At 43.4% G+C, this 21,325-nt stretch overlaps 3 protein-coding genes across 3 annotated transcripts in view; 2 read left to right on the forward strand and 1 right to left on the reverse strand.

Annotated features, from left to right (window-relative positions):
* Window positions 1-6,482, forward strand: part of MDN1 (midasin AAA ATPase 1) — a 102,840-nt gene extending 96,358 nt beyond the window's left edge. Inside the window, exons 97-102 of the mRNA XM_061460297.1 lie at window positions 518-692; window positions 1,321-1,394; window positions 1,483-1,597; window positions 2,558-2,621; window positions 4,336-4,478; window positions 5,533-6,482. Of these exons, the coding sequence (XP_061316281.1) occupies window positions 518-692; window positions 1,321-1,394; window positions 1,483-1,597; window positions 2,558-2,621; window positions 4,336-4,478; window positions 5,533-5,721 (760 nt within the window). The 3' untranslated portion in view covers window positions 5,722-6,482. The remainder of the gene's footprint in view (window positions 1-517; window positions 693-1,320; window positions 1,395-1,482; window positions 1,598-2,557; window positions 2,622-4,335; window positions 4,479-5,532) is intronic.
* Window positions 6,483-7,406: 924 nt separating this feature from the next.
* Window positions 7,407-9,392, forward strand: LYRM2 (LYR motif containing 2). Its single transcript, XM_061460296.1, has 3 exons — window positions 7,407-7,546; window positions 7,942-8,082; window positions 8,995-9,392. Exons 1-3 carry the CDS (start codon window positions 7,424-7,426, stop codon window positions 9,073-9,075), a joined length of 345 nt encoding a protein of 114 aa, XP_061316280.1. The 5' UTR covers window positions 7,407-7,423; the 3' UTR covers window positions 9,076-9,392.
* Window positions 9,393-13,555: 4,163 nt separating this feature from the next.
* Window positions 13,556-21,325, reverse strand: part of ANKRD6 (ankyrin repeat domain 6) — a 93,812-nt gene continuing 86,042 nt past the window's right edge. Inside the window, exons 12-18 of the mRNA XM_061460298.1 lie at window positions 20,636-20,740; window positions 20,251-20,388; window positions 19,842-20,018; window positions 17,717-17,869; window positions 17,026-17,139; window positions 15,359-15,698; window positions 13,556-14,257 (exon numbers count right to left, since the gene is read on the reverse strand). Coding sequence (XP_061316282.1) covers window positions 13,683-14,257; window positions 15,359-15,698; window positions 17,026-17,139; window positions 17,717-17,869; window positions 19,842-20,018; window positions 20,251-20,388; window positions 20,636-20,740 — 1,602 coding nt within the window. The 3' untranslated portion in view covers window positions 13,556-13,682. The remainder of the gene's footprint in view (window positions 14,258-15,358; window positions 15,699-17,025; window positions 17,140-17,716; window positions 17,870-19,841; window positions 20,019-20,250; window positions 20,389-20,635; window positions 20,741-21,325) is intronic.

Here is a 21,325-nt window from a genome sequence, read left to right on the forward strand (position 1 = left end):
CAGACTCCTGGTTTGGGGGGGGGAGGACTTTAACCTTTGTACAACTGCAGCTCTATTGTATGGGAACACTAGGTTATTTATGAAACGCGAATGTGTGTAGTAGTAGGTACCCATCCTGAGGATACTGTTTTCTGTTCTCTTCTGTGCAACAGGTGGTTGAATCAACTTAAACATGTGAAGTGCTGTTGAGTCAAAGATTGTGTCAGATGTCAAAAAGTTTTATGTTGGTTTAAATATGTAGTGATTTATTTTTTGTCCAAGAGACCTGGGCGTGTTTCAAAATGGAAGAGTCTAAATTCAAGGTCTGCTTTCTATTTTAGGCACTTAAGAGCTTCCTTTAAAAACACTGAATACCCATCTTGCTTCAAAAATGTGAGGTGGTTTTTGCTCTATACCTGAATATGAATATTAGAACTACTTTTTTGTTATTTTGGTGCATATGCTGCATAGGCCAGGATTTCCAGAATGAGATATTTGCTGATAATGCCTGACACCGTCTTGTTTTCTTAACTTTCAGAGGAGACTACAGAACAGGGAAGAGACTGAACATGCGTAAAGTGATACCATATATTGCCAGTCAGTTCCGAAAAGATAAGATCTGGTTGAGAAGGACTAAGCCCAGCAAACGACAGTACCAGATTTGCTTGGCTATTGATGATTCCTCTAGTATGATAGACAATCACTCCAAACAGGTAAAACAAAACTTGGGAGAAGTATGAAGAGACTACCTGTCGTTGATGAGCATGCTGGCTTCTGACTTGTTTCATACAGGTGGCTGTTGGAAAGCCTGACTGGTGATTCTAGAGCAGCTACACTGCTGGTCTGCACTTCACTCTTGTCACTTCACACCTAAGAGATTTGTTATTAAAGATTAATAAAAGTTAGCTGAAAAGGAGGAGATGTTTAATTTGTTAGACAGAACTGTACATATCCACTGGATAATTATCTTTTGTTGCCTACAAAAGGCCAAAACTTGTTTAGCTATGCAGGTCATTGAAGGATTGAATATTAGTTCATCATAGCTCAGTTGCAGTGATTTTATTTATTTAGAATGCTTTTCCCTCTAAATAGCTATTTCAGTGTTTTATTTCATTAGCCTGCTTAAAGTGGTATCTCTAACTTAGTCAGCTGAAGCCCTCAAGTAAGATTAGGATGTCTTTATTGCAATGACTGTCTTGTATAACAGGAAAAAAGATAGGAAGTCTCTTCACTTACTTTACTAGACAAAACTAATTTTGGTAACATTCTCCATATTTGAATACTGAGCTGTGAGCAAAACTTGGAATGCCCCATTTTTGATGTACCTTTTTTCTTTAATAGCTTGCCTATGAATCCCTGGCAGTTATTGGAAATGCGCTGACTCTTCTAGAAGTAGGGCAAATTGCTGTGTGTAGGTGAGTTGATTTGAAATCTTTTCCTCAGAACTTCAGAGCAGAATGTAAGTACTGGTTTCACGCTGTCATTTTTAATTCTTTTCTGAAGCTTTGGAGAGACTGTTCAGCTGCTGCACCCATTCCATGAACAGTTCAGTGACCAGTCGGGGACCCGGATATTGCGTCTTTGCAAGTTTCAGCAGAAGAAAACAAAAATAGCCCAGGTACACAAGAATGCCTCAGGCAGCAGGTCTGCAGATCTTTTCCAGATGAGAGAGACATCAGTAGCTTCATGGATTCATGATGGCTTTGTAACCTTTACTGGTTGTTTATATTTGAGTGTGTGATAGCTGGTTAGAGAACAAAGCAATAGAATGGTTGCAATTTTGTAATGGGAGTGTTTTCTCACTTTCAGGCCTGATGTATGCTACTTTCAGGCATTCATCTTTCTCTGTTTATACTGGGTCTTAAACAGTATTTTGGTACAACCTATTGGGTATCCCAAAGCCAAATCCCATCAAAATTTGTGGGAGTTCAGGAGGTTTTCATGCCATGGATTTCACTTGTAGGAAGAGGAGGAAGAGCTCTCTATGTTTGTCAGACTTGACTGATTCCTGAAGAAAACTTTCTGTGACAATACTTCCTGGACAGCTACAAAGTTTTCTTCCTTTTAGGAAGATTTTTGCAGTCTTACCTTTTCAAACTTGAATAAGATCTTCCGTTAAAATTAAATGGAAGAGGAGGAGACCCAAACAGCTCAATGGTAATCTTACAAAGTCCTTTTAAAACTGGTACAATTTGACGGTTGATGCTCTTAATTTTAATGGGCAATACGTAACTAGATACTTGGCAAGTTGAAGCCAAACATCCTAGAGATAGGATGTATATTTTTAATGATGCCATTAATCACCTGAACAATTCACTGAGATTTTGATGGCTTTGTTAACACTGGAAAAATTATTAATCCAGATTGAAGGCTTTTCTGAAGATTCTCTAGTTCAAAAATGCTTACTAAACTTGAAGAGTCAATGTAAGAAAATGCCAAGGACTGTATCTGTGTAGTGGTCGCAGTGACCTATCTTGACATTTAAAATACAGAAATGTGTTCTTTAAAAATGTTACCATTATTAAGTTTATTATTTTATGATGAGATAACTTAATCTTCTTGTTTGTTTCCTCTGCAGTTTCTAGAATCATCAGCAAATATGTTTGCTGCAGCACAGCAGTTGTCTCAAAATATTAATCCGGGTGAGCTGCTTCTCTTTTTTTATGACTCTGCTTGTTGCCATGGCAGCAGAATGCTCACTACATCCTGAAGCAATATCCTGCCAGAAAGACTCCTAGCAATGAGACATCTCTTGCCTTAGAGCTTAGGTTTTGCTTTGTCAAAATGAATGTTTGGTTGAAATTCAGTTCAAAACCCCAAAAATACCTACTTTGTCAGTAATTCATGGAAATGTTGTTTAAGGCTTTTTAAAAAGGCATACCCTACCTGCCTCCTTTTATGTCATGTTTCCAGATAATTTTTAAGTCCTAGACTATGCCTGCTTTAGAGCATTGTCCAGCTCCCTAGTGACCCTGACTCCCTCGGCGCTTCTGTTTGAGAGCCTGGCTTCTGTAGGTGTCCAGAAGCACACTGTTCTGAGGAGAGTGTTTGCCTCCTACCTGCCTTTCACTGTAGGGCAAGTTTAGGTCATGAGCTGCTCAAATTTCCCAGAAAAGCTGGAAGGCTTGTCACCTCGTGGCTGACCCATAGTTAGCATAAAAGGCTGCTTTGTTGTAGTTAAAAGCTTATCATGGTGGCACCCAGATTTGAAAAAAGTTCTTGAGGTACTCCAAGAAATGGACAATCTGGGATTTATAATCCACAGCTCGTTCGCCAGGCTGTCAGAATATTCTGAGCAAGAGCAGCTTCCAGTCTTGAACTAGGCTGGGATGGAGCAGCAATCAGCTCCCTAGAATCAGGCAGCTAGCACAAGACAAGGCAGTAGGATACATCACCCCTTTTGTAAAAAAGACCAAGCACTGTCATATCTGGGGCCTGTCTGCGGAAAAGGAGGAAGCGTTCTACATCCCTCCCCTAGCCATTAAACTGCAGGGGAAACAGGAGAGAGGGGCTTGCATTCCTGACAGTAATTACTGTGATTTACCTTGTAATTAAAAGATGATAGATGCAAAACTTAGTTAGAATGTACCTTTAAAGGGATGTATCTCTGGGGGCAACTTGGGTCAAGTAACATGCCACCAGAAAATGGCCAGTGCTGAGGAACATCTGTGCTGTGTAAGTTTTAGGAGGTTTACTTCAAACTAGCTGGTCTGGTCCCAGAGGCAGAATGCACTGTAGTGCTTGTACTGCCTTGACTGTGCCTATGAAACTCATCTTTTGGATTAATTTCCTCCAAAAATAACTTACTTGGGGAATTTCAAGACTGCTCTTATGGAAGCCAAGCCCATTAAAGCAGGGACAAGAGGGAAACACGTTTCAGAAGCACAGTCCAAGGTGAAATGCTAACACAGATGCACCCATAAGTACCTGCTTCTGGAGGAATAGGAGGAATAGATTTGGACTCTTGTTTCATTGCTGCTTTACTGAGGTAATGATCTAGTGGCTGGATTCTTGTAATTCAGCCAGTAGGCAATTACGAGGCATGAAAGACAAGGCCACGACTAAGTTCATTAGGTATTTTCCACGCCTTTCATCCTTGATTATGGTACTGATGGACTGGGGCTTTTTTTTTTTTTCCATTATTCCCAATGGTTTCACACCGTGGGAAAAAAACTTTTCTTTCTTGACCTACTGGTAACTGCAGCTTAATGTTAAGTCAGAATTCTCTTTGATAAAGACTTAATTTCATTAGGAATAATCATCTTTCCATTATACCCGCAAGGCAAAATACTCTTTTTTGCCCTTTAAACGGATTACTCTTAACTTACTGTAATTTTAAATGTTCTTTGTGCTCAGAAACAGCACAGCTGCTTTTGATTGTATCTGATGGAAGAGGCCTTTTCTTGGAAGGCAAGGAACGAGTGACAGCAGCAGTTCACGCAGCTCAGAATGCCCATATCTTTGTCATTTTTGTAGTGTTGGACAATCCTAATTCCCGGGTAAGTCAATGAACAACGGAGAAGTATTCAACTGCAGTGAATGAGAAACTGATACAAATCTTTTTCTTGTCTTTTTGTAGTGCTATACAGCTATCTTATCTTTTTCAGAGGTCAAAGATATTGAGCTCAATTTCAGTTTTTCATGTCTGTCAGATCTTTTGTGATTTCTCCCTCCTGTGATTCTTAATCCCTTTTGTATTAAAAAGAAGAAAGATTGGCTTCCATGCCACAGGAAGGCTAGCTAAGAGGTCCTGTCTTCAAATGTAAAGGTTGTAGATTTTGGCCACCAGAGAAGGAGCTGGCAGGTTGACAGATTCAGAGTTATAGAGATGCTTTGTTCCATCTCAGTTTTGATTCAAATTGATCATGTCTGACAGCAGTCTCCATTTGAAATGGCAGTTGGAGCCCATGTAAGTAAACATTAGACTGAAAGGAGTACAGGAGAGTTATTTAGCACCTGAACTGGGAAAGCTGGGTACCACCAGTTCTGTTGCTGACAGTTGCAAGGTTCAAATGAAATTTGGCTGTAATGTCAAGTGAAAATTCTGGACAGTGAAATGTATTAATTTTCTGAGCTGCTATGCTGGGCAACTGAGAAGTTACTTTACAAGCAGCACAGCTGGGGTTTAATCTGATTTTTGTCTTTGTAGTACTCAAATATTATAATTTGCAAAAGAATCTTGTATCACTGCACAGATACAAGTTGAGCTCAGCCCTAAAGAGCTTCCAGATGACAGGAGCTTACAGCGTCGGGAAGGCATCACATGTATAAAACTGAAGTGCTTAAGTAAACTCAAATCATAAAATACTAAGGAAAGATGGGATTTATTTATGGAACTTAGTTTTGCAGAAACTTAAGATTAGTCTCTTCTGGCCTGTAATTTGATGATTAGAGCATGTTTATCTAAAAGGGCAAAAGCACTTAGATGCTTCGGTTTGATTTGCCATCAGACACTTACGGCTTTTAATCTTAGAACTCTCTTATTAACTTCTGATTTAACAGAGGAGGAATTAAAACTATTTGAAGTAGTAACATAATTTTTTCTTTTCACAGGATTCCATTTTGGACATTAAAGTACCTATATTCAAAGGTCCTGGGGAATTGCCTGAAATCAGATCTTACATGGAAGAATTCCCCTTCCCATTCTACATGATCCTTAGGGATGTGAATGCGCTTCCAGAAACTCTCAGTGACGCACTCAGACAGTGGTTTGAGCTGGTGACTGCCTCAGACACTTTGTAGACTTTGTAGACAATGTCAATACCTGATTGCTGCTAAGCCGCTGACATAGATGAAGCGGCACTTCATCACGGAGTTCATAAAGCCTCTTTATAACTAGGATTAATGTGCAGGAGCTGCCCTCTGGCAGGTCAGACTGCGTAAGAACAAAGTGCTTGAGGCATTCTTCCACATTTGTTAAGAGGACGGTTGTGCAATGGTGAGACCATCATCTTTCATTGCCTGTTCTCAAAAATAATGCAAAACTTTTCAACTTCTCTTGTGATAACTTATTACTTCTAAAAAATACTATTATGTAATGTTCACAGCAGTGACATTATTGCTGCCACTGTCTGTTGCAATAAGAAAAAATGGTATTGCTTCTAAGGCAGTTCTGCCTTAGAAGAACTTCAGGTGTCTTTGCAAAAAAGCATTCTTTAGCTTCACCCATGTGGTGGGTGCCTCTTTGGCAAGGAGCTGGGGGAAGCAGATGGTTTTAAACAACCAAAAAACAAGTACTTGAAAACCTGAAACTATTTTGCAGTCTAACACATCCTACTTAATTATTGCTGATTTTTGTCTGATAATACCAACAGGAGAATAATGCCATACAATCATCCTTATCTTATCAAGTTTACACTGTGATGTTTGCCCCTCTGTCCAAGGCAGACATTGAGGACCTTTCGTTAATCTGATGTTTTAAGAGCATGGACATGATTGTTCATTTCAAAAGCTATGCATCTTATATTGTCTGTACTAATAAAGAGAGGTACCACTGTTTGTAATTATGACGTCTGTTCTTTCAGTTGATCACAGCTTGAATAAATTTGCCTGATGGAAAATGCTGTGCATTCTCTAGCAGTGCACAAAGTTCCATATGAAAATGTATTGTGGTTTATGTAATGTCAACACCCATCTTCCTTTCATGAGGATAATGCCATTTGATTCAGGGTCCAGTCTTTGTGACTTCTCTCAAAGGAAACCTGAAGGAAACTTTAAATGCTCCTGGTCTTTGTGTACAAAAATCAGAGGTGTCTCATTCTAAGTGTGGTGCAGGAGTTGCTCAGGAAGCAGCTGGAAACATGGGTGCATGCCCAAAGATGTGATTGTTCTCACTGGCTTCTAGGTAGAAAAACCTCACTTGGAAGTACTGCTGGGGCTGTTCTGAGGCGCAGCAGCGATAAGACCCGGAGGCTGTTTCTTTTATTTGTGTCACTTTGCCACAGCTCATTCACAATAAGCACATTTCAGAACCGCAGACTGAACAGGGGAGCTCTACCCCATAAGCAGTTAAATGTCAGGTACCGTGTTCTGTGTTTCCAATGTGCTTTAGATCTCTCATAAGCGAGCAGAAATACTTGCATGCTTTGGGAAATTTAGCTGTGGAAGCAGGTGGTTTTAGTTCATCGGATGATTCACGAGCGTGCACTTCAGACTTTTACTGCGTAGTTGTTGTCATTGGAGAAAACAGTTTAGAAACCGAAAGTTTCGCTAAGATGGCAAGGATCTGTTTCCAATGCACGTTATAGTTTGTTGTTCCAGTTTGTTGCATCTGGGTCCTGCTGTCCGCGGCTGTCCGCGGCTGCCCGCAGCCCTCCAGGCACCGGCCGCGGGCGGGTGCAGGGGGGGCCCTAGCCTCCGCCTCGGCGTTGAGCTCCGCCGGTGCTCTGGGGGACAAGCTCCGCCTTTGCCCACAGCGAGGAGCCCGCCCCCAGAGGCAGCGGAAATGGCGGCCGGTGCTCCCCGCCCGCCGGGGGCGGGCTCGGCGGCCACGGCGGCGGCGGGAGAGGCGGAGCTGCGCGTCATGGCCGCCAGCCGCCTGCCGCCGGGTGCGCTCAACCTGAAGCAGGTACGGGCGGGCGGGCGGGCGGGCGGCTCAGGTTCCCTCCGGCAGCCGCAGTGCTGACAGGGCCCCCGGCCTGGGTGGCGAATGGCAGCAGCGAGGCTGAGGGAGGTGGCCGGTGGGCGGGAGCCGTGGGCTGGGCCGCGGCGGCGGGTGGCCGAGGGGTGAGGTGGGTCTCGCCCACGTATGTAATGCTGCATGTGCATGTGTGCAGCTGGCCTGAGGCACCGCAGCGTGCTTGGAATGCCCCTTCCGATGACATTGAAGCTTCATGGACCGGGATCTCGGGCAGTACTGCGCGGTGGGGAACTGTGGTGGTTCAATGTCCCACAAAGTCTCGGAGGGTTTACCTCGCACCAGTGTCTTGGGACAGCGGATGGACTTGCCTCTTTCCTTCCCAGTTCCTGAGGCGACAGCAGGTTCTTCAGTTATACAGGAAGATCCTAAGGGCTATTCGTGAGGTCCCTGCTGAAGCAGATCGCCGCTATTTAAAGGACTGGGCCAGGGAGGAGTTCAGGAGAAATAAAGATGCTACAGATGAGGTGAGGATCGGGAACCCCGAACCCTGACTGCCTGCCCTCGGGAATGATCAGTGTGTTGTCCTGCAGTTCATACAAGGGTTGTTACAGGTGTCACTTCGAGGCTGGTAAGAGGTTTCCTAGTACTGTTTTCTCTTAAGGAACATTTATATGAAGACGTAATTCAGCATCTCTAAATACGATCCCCCTGCTGGCAGTAGTGATGTTTCTCTTAATTTCCAGATAATAATCTGGAATTAAAACCTAAAACCCAAACAAATGCTGCCTACTCAAACCACAAATGAGAAAAATTGTATGGAGTAATACAATAATGTACTCATTAATGGTCAAACTTTTTATACCTTTTTTTCATCTTAAATTTCAAGCTGAACACAATCAAATTGGATGGTTGTGTCTAGGAAGCATGTATGAAATGCAGAAACCTTCACGTTTCTTGTATGTCTACTGTCCTCCGCTTTATACCTTGATCCTTTTTTCTAGCCAGTGCTCAAGGTATTGCTGGCTGCATTACACAAAGTATTACAGGACTTGTATCAGAATAACATTGAAACATCCCCTTGCTGTGCAAACACCTGTCTGCATAATGCCTCTGTGCAGTTGTCACTGCTTGCCTGCAAAGGCAGTAGACAAACAGGCATAAAGAAAACACTATTAGAAGTTTGAATCCAGTTCCAAACTGAGTTTTAAAGCAAAGCTGTCACCAGCCCCCAAACGTGTTGTTAAATTAATTCATTTGTTCGCTTGGTTTTTAACCATCTCAGTGATTATAGCATTAATTTCACACACAAAAAAAAACAGATCACAATAGTGCTGGTAAGAATTGTACGTGTTTTAATGTGTTAAAATCCATGTGCTTGTGTAAAACCTGGGCTGTGAACAGATGTTTGGTTCAGTAGATTGCATTTTGGTTTACAGGATGCCATCAGGATGATGATCACTCAAGGCAACATGCAACTTCAGGAACTTCAAAGAACACTTAAGCTAGCAAAATCCTGATCTTAAAGTTTGTTGACAGCTGGACTTTCAGCTGCTGTGAACAAGCATAGTATTTCTTCCAGAATGTGGTTAGAGTAGCAGCCTTTGCTGGCAACCTGGTAATGTTTGAAGGTGGAATCTACCATGGTGGGGGTTTTGTTTATTCCCCTTTCTCATCTCAGTTTGGCTACCCTCCCATGTGGAAATCACTGAGACACAAAAGGATTTTAAAGGCCTGAATGGATGATGTAGCATGTGCTGTGGGAAAAGCAGAAAGCACCAAAACTACAGCAGCAGTGTTACACCAGGGAAATGGCAAATAAATGTAAGACAGATTATTTTGTCTGTTTTCTATTGTGGCAGTTCTTAAGTGGTAACATTTATAGTGGCAACAGCTCCTTCTGTACTGTGCCAAGGACTTTTACCAAAATTTGGGATTAAAAAGCCCTGAACATTTGGGATAAATAAATAGGCCCAAAGCAAATAAACATGATAAAACATAAAGCAAGTGTTTTCTGTGTAGATAGTTTTTCAGTCCTAAATGAATAAAACTTAAAAGGGGAGGTCTTTATATATGAAGATGTGTGATTTTATCCCCTGAAACAGTTATGACCAAGTTAACAGGAATTACCTTCAACTTTTAGTATTTAAAAGTCAATATAAAGAAGAATTGCAGACAGAAAAGACTAACTGCAGATATTGTGGGCTGGTTTTCCAAACGTTATGTTACTCAACTTTTAATTGTTAGCTTGCAATCATTCTTACCTCTCTGTGAATTGCAGTTTATCTTCTTTTTCTAAAATGAAAAATGCCAAGGTGAGTCTGGGATTCTCTCAGCATAAAAAAGCCAGACAAAAGTAGCTGCATACCTGACTATCCAGTAGTCAGGTACTTGCTTGCAATTCAGGTCGTGGTTTCAAGAGATAAAGGAACTCTTCCCTCTCTCACTCTACTACAATTCATTTGAGAAGCCACCTGCCCTTACTAGCTGGACAGCCTCACAGCAAGTCTGGTAAGTGCCACCATGTTGGTAAGTGCCACTGCTGGCACAGGGGAAGGGACAGGCCAGTATGGCCCCTCCAGGCTATGGGAGAGAAGGAAGAATGCTTCTTCCTAGAGCCAAACAAAGGGTCTTCAAAGTTACATATTTAGCTTTGCAGGAAAGGATGTGTTGCACACCACCAGTGAGGCTGCTAAAAAGTTGAGGTTTGTATAGACAGAACCCTTTGAACTTAAGTATGTCTAAACATTTTGTTGAGAATCTAAATTTTGTTAATGTTTTCTGATAGAATACACTGAACATTAGTGTGTCGGGGCTTGATTCTTCATGTTACCAGAAAATGCTGTTTAGAAAGGAATTTTGGCTAATCAAGCATATCAGTGTTAGCTGTTTCTCACATGTAACTTCCCCCTTCCCCTGAGCCAGCGGTTTGATTTCTGCTCTTTAATTACAAGACTTTCCCTGCTGCCTCACCACAGTGCTTTTCATTCACGGCCCTGAGCCTGCATTACTCCTTCGACTCCAGTTTGTATGTTTCTAGGTTGTGACCTCATAACCAGGAATAGTTCTTGACAGGGAGTGCCCCATGAGTGCTGCAGCCCATGATCTCCACTGCGTTGTTGGCTTGTCAAGACAAAATTGCCTGCCAGAAGGCTTTAGGTGTCTAAGTATAGTCTGCTAGAGTAAGTATATATACTCCCAAGTGTGTGCTGTGAAGAAAAGTAGATAATACAGGTATTTTGTGAAATCCTTCAACTACTGTAGTTCTCATAGAATAACAGAATGTTTTGGGTTGGAAGGGACCTTACAGATCATGCTCCATCCCTGGCAGTGTTCAAGGCCAGGCTGGACAGAGCCTTAGGAGACATGGTTTAGTGGGCGGTGTCCCTGCCCATGGCAGGAGGGTTGGAACTGGATGTTCTTAATGTCCTTTCCAACCCTAACTGTTCTGTGATTCTATGATCATTTGGTTCCAAACTCCTGCCATGGGTAAGGACACCTTCCACTAGACCAGGTTGCTTGAAGCCCCATCCAATTTGGCCTTGAGCACTGCCAGGGATGGGGCAATCTAAATCTTCCCTCTGTCAATTTAAAGCCATTCCCTTTTGTCCTGCCACTACTGCCTTTGTAAGGAGTCCCTCTCCAGATTTATTGTAAGCCCCCTTTAGGTACTGGGGGCTGCTTTAAGGTCTCACTGAAGCCTTCTCCAGGCTGAACAAGCCCAAATCTCAGCCTGTCTCCATAACAGAAGTGCTACAGCCCTCTGATCATCTTTGTGGCTTCCTCTGGACTTGCTCCAACAGGTGCACATACCTATTGTGTTGGGAGCCTGAGCTGGATGCAGGACTGCAGGTGGGGTCTCATAAGAGCAGAGGGGGAGAATCACTTCCCTCAACCTGCTGGTCACATTCCTTTTGATGCAACCCAGCATACAGTTGGCTCCTCCTTTTGAAGGAGGGGTGACTACAAAGGGTAGTAGAACGGAAGGAATTAGCAGAAGGTGCCTCCCTTTATTTTACAGTATGCTTGTTAGCATCAGAAAACCTCTAAAATTTACTCTGCAGTCAAGTTACTGTCTTAAATTACTGCTCCAATGGGTACCTTGGTATTGCAGTTCATGTGTGAAGTAGATTAGGTTAAATCCATAGCCTTTCCGTCTCCCTTGTACTTGTGCAAGCTCAGGAACTGTGTGCTATCATCTGCACGTTCAGCCTGGTGCCCCTAACTTCTGAAATCGTGGGTGTGTGCAGCAGCTAACAAATGGCAGTCAGCCCCTGCAGCCTCCCTCAGCATGGACAATAGAACTGGTTCCTGTGTTTCATAGCCACAAACACAAAAGCTGAGAAGTTGAAGTCCAATTTTCTGCTCCCCATTCTGAGTCAACTGAGGGGATTCTGTCTATTTTCTCTTGCTAGAGAACACTGCACCACAGACTTTTGAGCAACACTTATTTTAATTGCTTGGCAAAACATTCACTTTATCAAGATGATACAAAACTTAAATAGCATGCTTCTGCGTTCCTACAGTAGCTTAAACAAAACTGTAAACATATGGAAGTGTCTAGGTTAGACTACAGAAGTCAGAGCAATAAAACTAGTGCTTCCGTAACTGCAGATACACTTTTCTTGTCTTGATAGTGCATTAATAGGAACTTTAAAAATATTGCTATATGATACAATTTTTTTTTCTTTATACATCTGCTAAAAAGACAAAAGCTTAATCACTAATTAGTCAGTGGTGTCTTCAATACTGTGAAGTATTTTGTATTGATTTTAGGGCTCCTCAGTACAGAAAGAAGAATACCCTTCTCCTTGGCATAACAGTACTGTCCGGTGTTTGAACTGGTTCTGAACAACTGTTCTGTCATGATCTATTAACTTACATTTCTAACAGAAGCCTTCTCAGAGGGACAAGGAGGAAGCCCTAAAGGGGTGCAGATGCAACAGTGCTGATCTGGAGTATGTCAGCGTGGGCAACACTGGCCATTGTAAGTTTTGATTTTATAACAAAACACATCCGTAAAAACTTTAAGAGGATGTTGAGCTCTATTTTGTGTGACTATTTGTGAATCCAGTCCTTAAGACCTGCAGATTCACCAAGGCCGGGCCTCTCTTTTTAGAGATACAAGGGAGGGGGAAACGGGAGAGAGGAACAAAGGGCAAGGTGTGTGAGAAAATCCTGACTCTGTAGGAAAAAAAGAAACATTTGAGTACAAGAAGCTTTCACTTCTCTAGATAAAAGGACTTTCTCAAGCTTCTTTAGGAGTGGAGAATTCAGCCATTTGCTGACTGAAGAAGAGATTTATATAAAAATCATACCTAGCAAATAGAACATGGTTATGGTAAAATATTTGCCATCCCTAAACAACTTCTCTGTCAGATTACTGAAATATAGCCCCACCAACTGTGTAACCACAAGGAGCTTTGCAAGCAGGACTCCATAAAAAAAGGACAAATCTAACTTAGCTTTTAATAATGTAAAACCAAGAGAAAAGCAAAGTGGCAACAGAAGCCTCTGTACCTAATATGATGTATCTTACTCAGTGGGAGCCTGGCCTGTCCCAGCTGGAAGCCTGCATCTGTCACCTGTGTGAGCTTGTAATTGGAGTTGGTTCTGTAGCTGCTCTCCACTGACTAGAGAGAGACTAAAATAGTATCAATAGCCCTTCATCACTAAAGAATTCTGTCAAAAGCTCTCTCAAACACCCTGGATTCACTTCAGTATTGGTATCACCACATATTTACATGTAGCCTCCAGTGGAACCCTCTAGCCACACATGACCTATTTGGAAATAAGGACATTCCCTTTTCAGAAAGCAGTTTTGGTTTCTAACGCAGTTTGTGTTCAAGCAGCACCTGGAAATTGAGAGTGCAATATTTAGCGTATTCTTGGAACTAACAAAGAAAGGAACGAATGTGCAGCATCTCATTGTCATCAGTACAGTCTGCATATGAATTCTTCTTGGTTCTGGAGAACTAACTCCAAAGTCAATTCCTACTCCTGAAAAAGAGGATTTTGTTTGGATGTAACAGGCACCACAAATACATATATACACCAGTACTCCAGATTCCCATATGGCAGGTTCCAAAATGGGTCCTGTTGCTTGTCTTTACCTGCTTGGTAGACGCTAGCTCTCTTTCTGTACCTTAGTCCTTAATTTGCTGAGCTCCTCTTCTAAGCTTTTAATGTGCTCCTTGAGTGCAGCTTTGTCTTGCTGCGCTTTCTGGTTAGCTTGGCACCGGGCTTCTTCTATCTTCCGTTCATACCACTTCTCCATCTGCGTGGAAACGGCCTCAAAGAAGTACTGCGTTATCTCCAGGGCCTGAGAGGTGTCTCTGAGCGCAGGGGCAGGCGGCTGTCCTGCAGGCAGGACAGAGGGCTGCTGCTCTTGGCTCAGATGTGCCCCGGTGTGGTGCACAGCTTTGTGCCTTGACTGCCCGCTTTTGCTGGACTTCTTTGTCTGCGTTCCTTTGTCAATGAAGTAGCCACTCCGTGGTTCAGTCTTTGCAGGTTCAGTCAAGGGCTGCAAAGCAGCTTGAACCTTAACATGTCTTAATTTAGAGCCCAAAAGCTCGGATGAAGGCAGCTCCTGCTGGAGCTTGTGGAACGTGCTGGCACTCCCAGCTTTGTCCTTTGGCCTGACATCTTGAGCAGGGGCAGAAGAAGAAACTGGTCCACCAGTGATTAACTGTTGCTCTGTACCTACAGAATAAAATAAATACATAGATATTTAGGAAAGCTCTGGGCATTTATTTTGGCATACAGAAATCCTTGCTGTTTGATGCATGATGCAGTTTCCCATGGACCGTGCTGTGTGTACACTGTAGAGGCTTACCTACCTTATCACATCTTCACAGTCAGGTGATACAATAGAGTCATTAAAAGAGAAAAGCTGGCTCAGGCAGAGAGCACTGCATTGCAGCTGGGGGACTACATACTGACAGCAATCAAAGGACTCCATGAGAAGAACATGTAACAAAGACCAGGTTACATTCCTAAAGTAGTTTATATCTTCTGATACTCATGAACTCCCTGCTTCTACAAAACTTAAAGCCCCACTAATTTTGCAAAGGTAACACATTTTGATGCTTCTGTTCTGCATTTCTAGTCTGATGGGGTATTCATGCCCATGTCTGTTCACTTTGCATAGTGTTGGGGGGGGGGGGGGGGAGGAGACATACAATGTATTTTACAGAAGCCAAGGGCTTTGATAGCATTCTCCTTGGCTGTGGAGGCCCAGCCAGTCTCCCATTCTACTTTTTACATCAAAAGCTTCCCTGGTCAAGCACAGAGAGGTGGCTTGAAATGCTGATCGTTGACTGGGCTGAAATGTTCTCAGCTATTTTTGTCCCTGTCAAAGGAACTAATAATTAAATAAGACTTCGGTTCAAGGGAAAGGAATATTTTAGGTTCACATCACTGCACCCTGCTGATACAGGTTCCATGCATCTGAAAAGCATTAAATACCCTTCCTTCAGTAGACTTTGGATAATCTGCACAACTTCCCACCAGAAAACAGGGTAGGAGCAATTCTGACTGGGAAGCTGGAGGAATTTCAGAAAACAGAATTATTCAGAGCACCAGAGAACTTGGCTTCAAAGACACAGTGACATGGAAGCATCAGGAAGAGTCAGTGAAGGGAACTGTGTCTTAAAATATTCCCAGCAGCTGCCTTGGAGTGTATTCTAACCCCAAGACATACGGGATGGGGAAAACACACAGCCAGAATTAATGTCTGTGGTATTAATACAAGTATCCTTCAGCTGATGAGCTCGCCTTTGTATCAGTATGACATCAAAGTACCTGATAATGTACCTGATGCACCATCCTGTTGAATGGAAAAATGTTGGCCAAAGTTCTGTTCTGGCATCTGGCCTCTGCTCCTTCCCCCATCTTCCGGAGGGCTATTTGGAAGCATGATGTAGGAATGCTGGTGGGAGCCTTCTGACTGCAGCACAGGCTGGTTGGCTTTACAGTCCTTGCCACTGTGGGGGTTGTTCTCAGTATCCAGAGTCTCAGTGAGAGACTCACAAGTGGACAAAGTTGATTTTGGTCTTGATGACCTGGAATCTCCAGACAGCTTGAGCTCCAGATTCTGAATCTTCAACATGCACCAAGTCTTCAGCTCATCGACCAAGGAAATCTATGAGAAGGAGACTGTAATTAGATGATCCTGTGATTAGTTCCAACAGTTACTGGGCTGCTGAGGACATGTGGCAAGGACAAAGAGAAGTAAGCTGAGTGTCTGTGGGCTCAAGATTCCCTACACAGATGCATGTGCTGCCTCTGGGAATATTTAAAGGACTGCAGATCAGAAAAGATGAAGAACTAGGCATTAGTGAATTAAAGGCACCCTCCTTAGTTCCAGCTACCACCTCTTAGTGTTGTGTTTGAAGCAGTACATTCAAATCTAAGTCCTCTGATCAGGGATGATTGTTTAATTATGCAGTCAATGGTACTTTCTAAGGAACATCACATGTGGTCAAAGCTGCCATAAAGAGTGGAATTCAAATTAGACACTTCCGGGACACCCCTTTATACCACTGCCAACCTCTGCTGGTGGTAAAGATGAGTCCCTCACTAAATGATAAATCACTAACAGCTTTCAAATTACAAAGGTGCTTAGTAAGTGTCAGATGCAGAGGCATTTGCCAGTCAACATTTAAATGCTGAGTAGCTCTTTTACTGTCTCGTTCATATGACATCATGAATTTAGGTCTGGCCCTTCTCTGCACATGGACATCTAGTGAAGCCCAACTCAAGTTTTTCCAGTAATTTCAATTAGAGCAAACAGGACGTGAACACACATTTCTTAGCATGTTTTAATGGTGAGTTCTTTGCAGAAGCTAGAAGGGCAAGAGCTGGTTCTCTACAGGAACAGCTAATTCTTGTCATGCTGATTAAACAAGCACACAAACAGAACTTGCCTACTGGCAGTAGCATACAGCTTGGAGATGGTGCAGTGTTGCCAGTGTTGCCAAAAACTTCAGCCTTTTAATGCACAGGGGAAAAAAGATCAGATAGAGAAGAAGGGAGAGATTCAGGCACAACCATGTGGTTGTTAAAAGGAACACTGCAGGTCTTGGTCTTGTTACCATTTGCAGATGTTCCTACGGACATCCTTTAATGAAGCTAAAGCTGAAAGCACAACTTAAAAATTTAGTAGTAGGAATTTTTGCAAAGTACTTTGTTTGTTAGGAAAAAAGAACATTTTGTTACAGATCCCATATTTCAGAACCACCAAATTAAATTATGACAGACAGACTGGATTTCACGCTCTCCATTTCTAATGCAAAAGCTTTATAAAGTTGGTTTAGAGAGTAAGGTGGTGATACCAGCGAACAATTTGGTCTTCGAAGCTCTTTTGTCTGTTTTTGCAGAGAAGTTGCCAATATTCCCTCTGCCTGCTGGCGCGAAACTCTTGAGCTGATCCATCTGAGCTAACAGGGAGTAGCTGGTTCAAGCCCTACCTGCTGTTTCTCCCCCTCTTTCTTTTCCAGCTCGGTGTGCTGCTGCAGGCGGTGAAGGCACTCTGTTCTCTCTGCCGAGAGCCGCTCAGCCATAAGCTTGTCTAAAACACGGAGCTGGGGTGGGGGGAAACACACTGTAACTTAGCTGAGGTGATCATGTTAAAAACCAAACCACCCTCCCCCCCACCTGTGAACCTTGTAAGTCAAAGTACTGTCTGTCTTTCAGTGTTCATTTCTAGGACTGCTGCCAACGACAATGAGATGTAGCTTGCAAAAAGGTTCAATCACAGAATTAGTGATGGATAACAATTACATTAAAAACAACAAATAATTTAGAGGATCTTGAATCTCAGTGCAAGCAGAATTCAGCAAGAGGGATTTTTACAATTATAAACTGATGAGCTGTAGGACTGCCTTCTGTCTTTAAATTTCCCCTCTTACAGCCTCAAGCAGTTTAGATTTATTGTCTAAAAAAGCACCAGAAGCCACTTTACACATTAAATGTGGGTTTTGCAAGACTAGTTTTCAACATTAGATCCCTGTGGAATATCACAGTTCCCTGGCTAGAGTATTACATTTCAGGTTCATTTTACCACACAGAAGCAGTAAGTGAATCATGACAACAAAAATGTTCATTAAGCTTACGATATGTTTTCATATGGGCAAGCAGACCTCCAGGTCATAGTCTTACTTGATGTTGAGTTTTGGTTTCCATCTGGCCCAGCTTAATATTCATCTTATCTTGTACTGTCCCAAACTCAGCTTTTATTTCTTCCACTGTTGCCTCCAGCCGATTCTCCAGTTTATTTATCAGGGGCTCACAACGACATCCATTTATCGGTGCCTGAAAAGAGTCATACATTAACTTGCTACATCCCACTGTCCTCTTGGTGAACTTGGAAAGCCTCCCCAGTCCAGTTATGGGCTCTTCTGTACCATGTGCTGTATCTCAAACTCCTGATAACATCTTAAAGTAGCTCAGCAAACAGGCTATTAGTGGGAAAAGTACAGACTAGAAAAGGCTTGATATGATTTATATGGGCACAGCCTAACACACAGCAGTGTTGATTTCGCTGGGGCTACAAGCAGCGATGAGCTCAGCTCATGTACGCCACAGTACTGTGTGCTGTGTAAAGGGATCCCACATCACATGCTGCAGTTCTGAACTGTACCAAAAAAAAGGTTTTGTGGACATGTGTGGTTTTGTGTGCATTTGTTTTCTAACCTAATGACAATAATGCGCTCTTTCTGTTTGTTTTGGTGCTGTGTCGCTGCTCCTGCCTGCCTTCACCCTGCTGACATTCAGCTGACCCTTGCCTGCTGTGCACATCGCTGCCTTTGACTCACTTGTCCCAAGTCCCAACGCGCTTCTGCAAGGGGAGCTGCATGACCACATTTAAATCTCTCAGGGAGATGGTCTCAAAAGGCTCCCTTACACAAGGACAGCTGATTCTCTTTGGCTTTCTCTGCAGTCTGAAGGCTGGAATCTGCTCCTTCAAGAGGCAAGTCAGGAGCCCAAAGCGGCTGCTCTGAATCTGTCCACAGAGGAGACTCCCCCCCTCTCACCTCTGGCCCTGCAGTACTGTTTCACAAATTGAGGGTTATTCCCTTGGCAGGGGAAGGTGATTGGTTTGCTGAGCACTAAAGAAAGTTTCAGAAATACAGGTACTCGAGAAAATCTGCTCTTCAGGGCCTGAGGACATCAAAGATGACAGACGAGACAGAGCTGTGTCATTTATTTCAAGAAATACTATGTAAGGGTGTCTAGCTCTATTACGCTAATCTTTGTGAATTGATTATATTTGTGCACAAATCCTATCTGCTCTCTGCACCTTTCTTCCTGCTCCCCAAGTCTCTCCTACCAGCCCATCTCCTACCATCAGATCCCAGGGGCAAGGAAATACTCCATTCAACATATGAAAGCTCCTGGTGTAGGAGCTTTCATAATCTCTCTTAGGACATATAATTCATATTCTCTCTTAGGATGATCCTGCAGTGCCTGTCTGGAAATTTTCCAAGCATTACATAGGGAGATGGTAAAACCTCCTGAAGTCTGCCTTGAGAGAACTTCAGTCTCTCTGAATTTTTTAACTACAGCAAGGGACGGAGGAGAGCTGGATGATGGCTCTAAGAAGCTAAGGAAATGGAAAGATTGAAATCCCAGAGGTACAGGAGGGCAACATTAAGAACACAGTATGGACACTTACAGTGTCTACAGGGGAATTTGCTGGTTTCATGCCTTTTTTTAAATAAATGTGTACTGTTAAATATTTGCATAATAAAATGACTGTCAGGCTCTAAGCTGGAATAGATGCCCAGGAGCTGGTAACTCCAGATTTATTTGTGAATCAATTTCTGTATAGCTCCTGCCTCCAGTAATCCTAGAATTCCTAAAGATGCATTGCAATAAACAGAAAGAAAAGTGCTTAAGGTCTTGGTTTAGTGAGCTTCAGTGCTCACCCACTGTTCTCAGTTACTCTCCTTAGAAAAGGCCTTTGCCATCTCAGTATTTCAAAGTGCATCATCAAAGTTCCAATGTTGTTTCCACTCACTGGTCACACTATCTCCAAAAAGGAAATACTCTGCAAATCAAAACTATTGAAGTATGTCTTCTTTGACACACACAAACCCAGACTATTGTTTATCAGACTTCAGGCCAACATGCTGCTGAAGCCCAAACAAGGAAAACAAACCCACAGTCATGATTCCGTACCCCCCAGAATGCAGTTAGTTGAGCACATTCTCTATCTGTTAGCTACCCGTGTCCCGAGCGCTGCTTCCGACATCCCGCTTCAGGAGGGCAGCGTCCAGCTCACCTGCATCACCTTCCCATCCTTCCCTCGGTAAAGCGTGTAGAGCTGGTAGGCTCGGACCTCGTGGGGAGGCGGTGGAGAGAAGCAGTGATGCTTACTTCTGCGCTTAGGCACGTTTTGCTGGGCCCGAGGGAGTGTCTGCTGATCGGCTGGGGAGATGGGGTCTGAGAGTGCCAAGATCTGCAGGAAATACATACAACGCTTGCCCCATTTATGAGCCCCCTGGTGAACTGTTCCTGGTGGGAACAGGACAAACCCATCGTGACAATTACACAATCTGTTTCTGTCTGAAGACTACTACCTCTGCCCATGAGCATGGCAGGCCTGCTGCCCTGACTCACCAACACATGGGACAACAGAACTATTGCTCAACAATTATCCCTTCCCTCTGCTGTTTTAAACCTACTCATACCTTTTCCTTTGGCTTTTTCTTTTTACTCTTTTTCCCTTTGAGATCAGGTGAGGTTGACTGGGGTTCATCCTTCAGATCACTCTTCTTCTGTGGTGGCTGGTCACTGCTCGGTGTGTCATCAGCAGCTGAGATGCTACCCTGCTTGAAGCAAAGACAGGGAATTCAGAGTGTTTGCATAGATGGAGAAAAGGTGCCTTTTCTTCAGTTGCCCAGTTTTAAGCTGCTCTGCACACGTGAGTGAGCAACCCTTTAGCTGCACAGCACCACAGACTGCCTCAGACAGCTGCTGTGTTCATGCACAAGTGATGGCTCCAACGAGCTTTGGTCCTGATGGGATTTACAATCCCCCCTCACAGAAGACGCAGCTGGTAACGTAGGGCTATACCTTGCTCTGTACCACTTCATCTCGTGGTACTGACTGAGCTCGCCTTTCCTCCTTCAGTCGCTCTCTCTTCTTCCTCAGGCTTCTTCCACGGTTAAAGCGTGAGACCTGAAGACAGACCACACTGTTACTCAGTGATGTCATGCTCTTTCTTACCACAGAAGCCAAGTAATAGAGTAATACCCTTTTCACCTCTGTCTGAAAGGCAATGGATAAAGGAGAATGTGTTGCCAGATGAACACTGATGGACCAAGCACCATGGGTGCCAATAGCTGTGAAAACACACCACCACTAAGGCAAGTCTGTAAGGACACTGCAGTTCCCTGGAGAGGTAAGCACCTCCTGTGTCCTCCAGCTGGTTGCCAAGCCAAGCCCAGCCCTTTTCACTCAGAGGTAACAAAGAGGAGCAGGGCAGCAACCGCACTTTGTCTCATATCAGAATAGAGAGTCCTACCATGTGCCTTCTGACCCGAAGAGCATTGCAGCATTTCACATGCAGCAGCACAGTACAAACAGGACATTTTGTCCCCATTTCTAAGCATCTTCCAGTGCAACAAGGATGAGAGATGCCTGAAGCAGGCAGCAGAGCAACACAACCCAGGAACTTTAGGGTACAGGGCAGCTTTCTAACCCCTGGGCCGCAATGGCAAACAAGTGCCTCTGGCTGCTCCATCCTCTGCCAGTCAGGCCAGT

Source organism: Pezoporus flaviventris, unplaced genomic scaffold, assembly GCF_033815535.1.
Source record: "Pezoporus flaviventris isolate CSIRO_AGI_PZ_B2104156 unplaced genomic scaffold, CSIRO_AGI_Pfla_v1 ptg000031l, whole genome shotgun sequence".
Taxonomy (NCBI): Eukaryota; Metazoa; Chordata; class Aves; order Psittaciformes; family Psittacidae; genus Pezoporus; species Pezoporus flaviventris.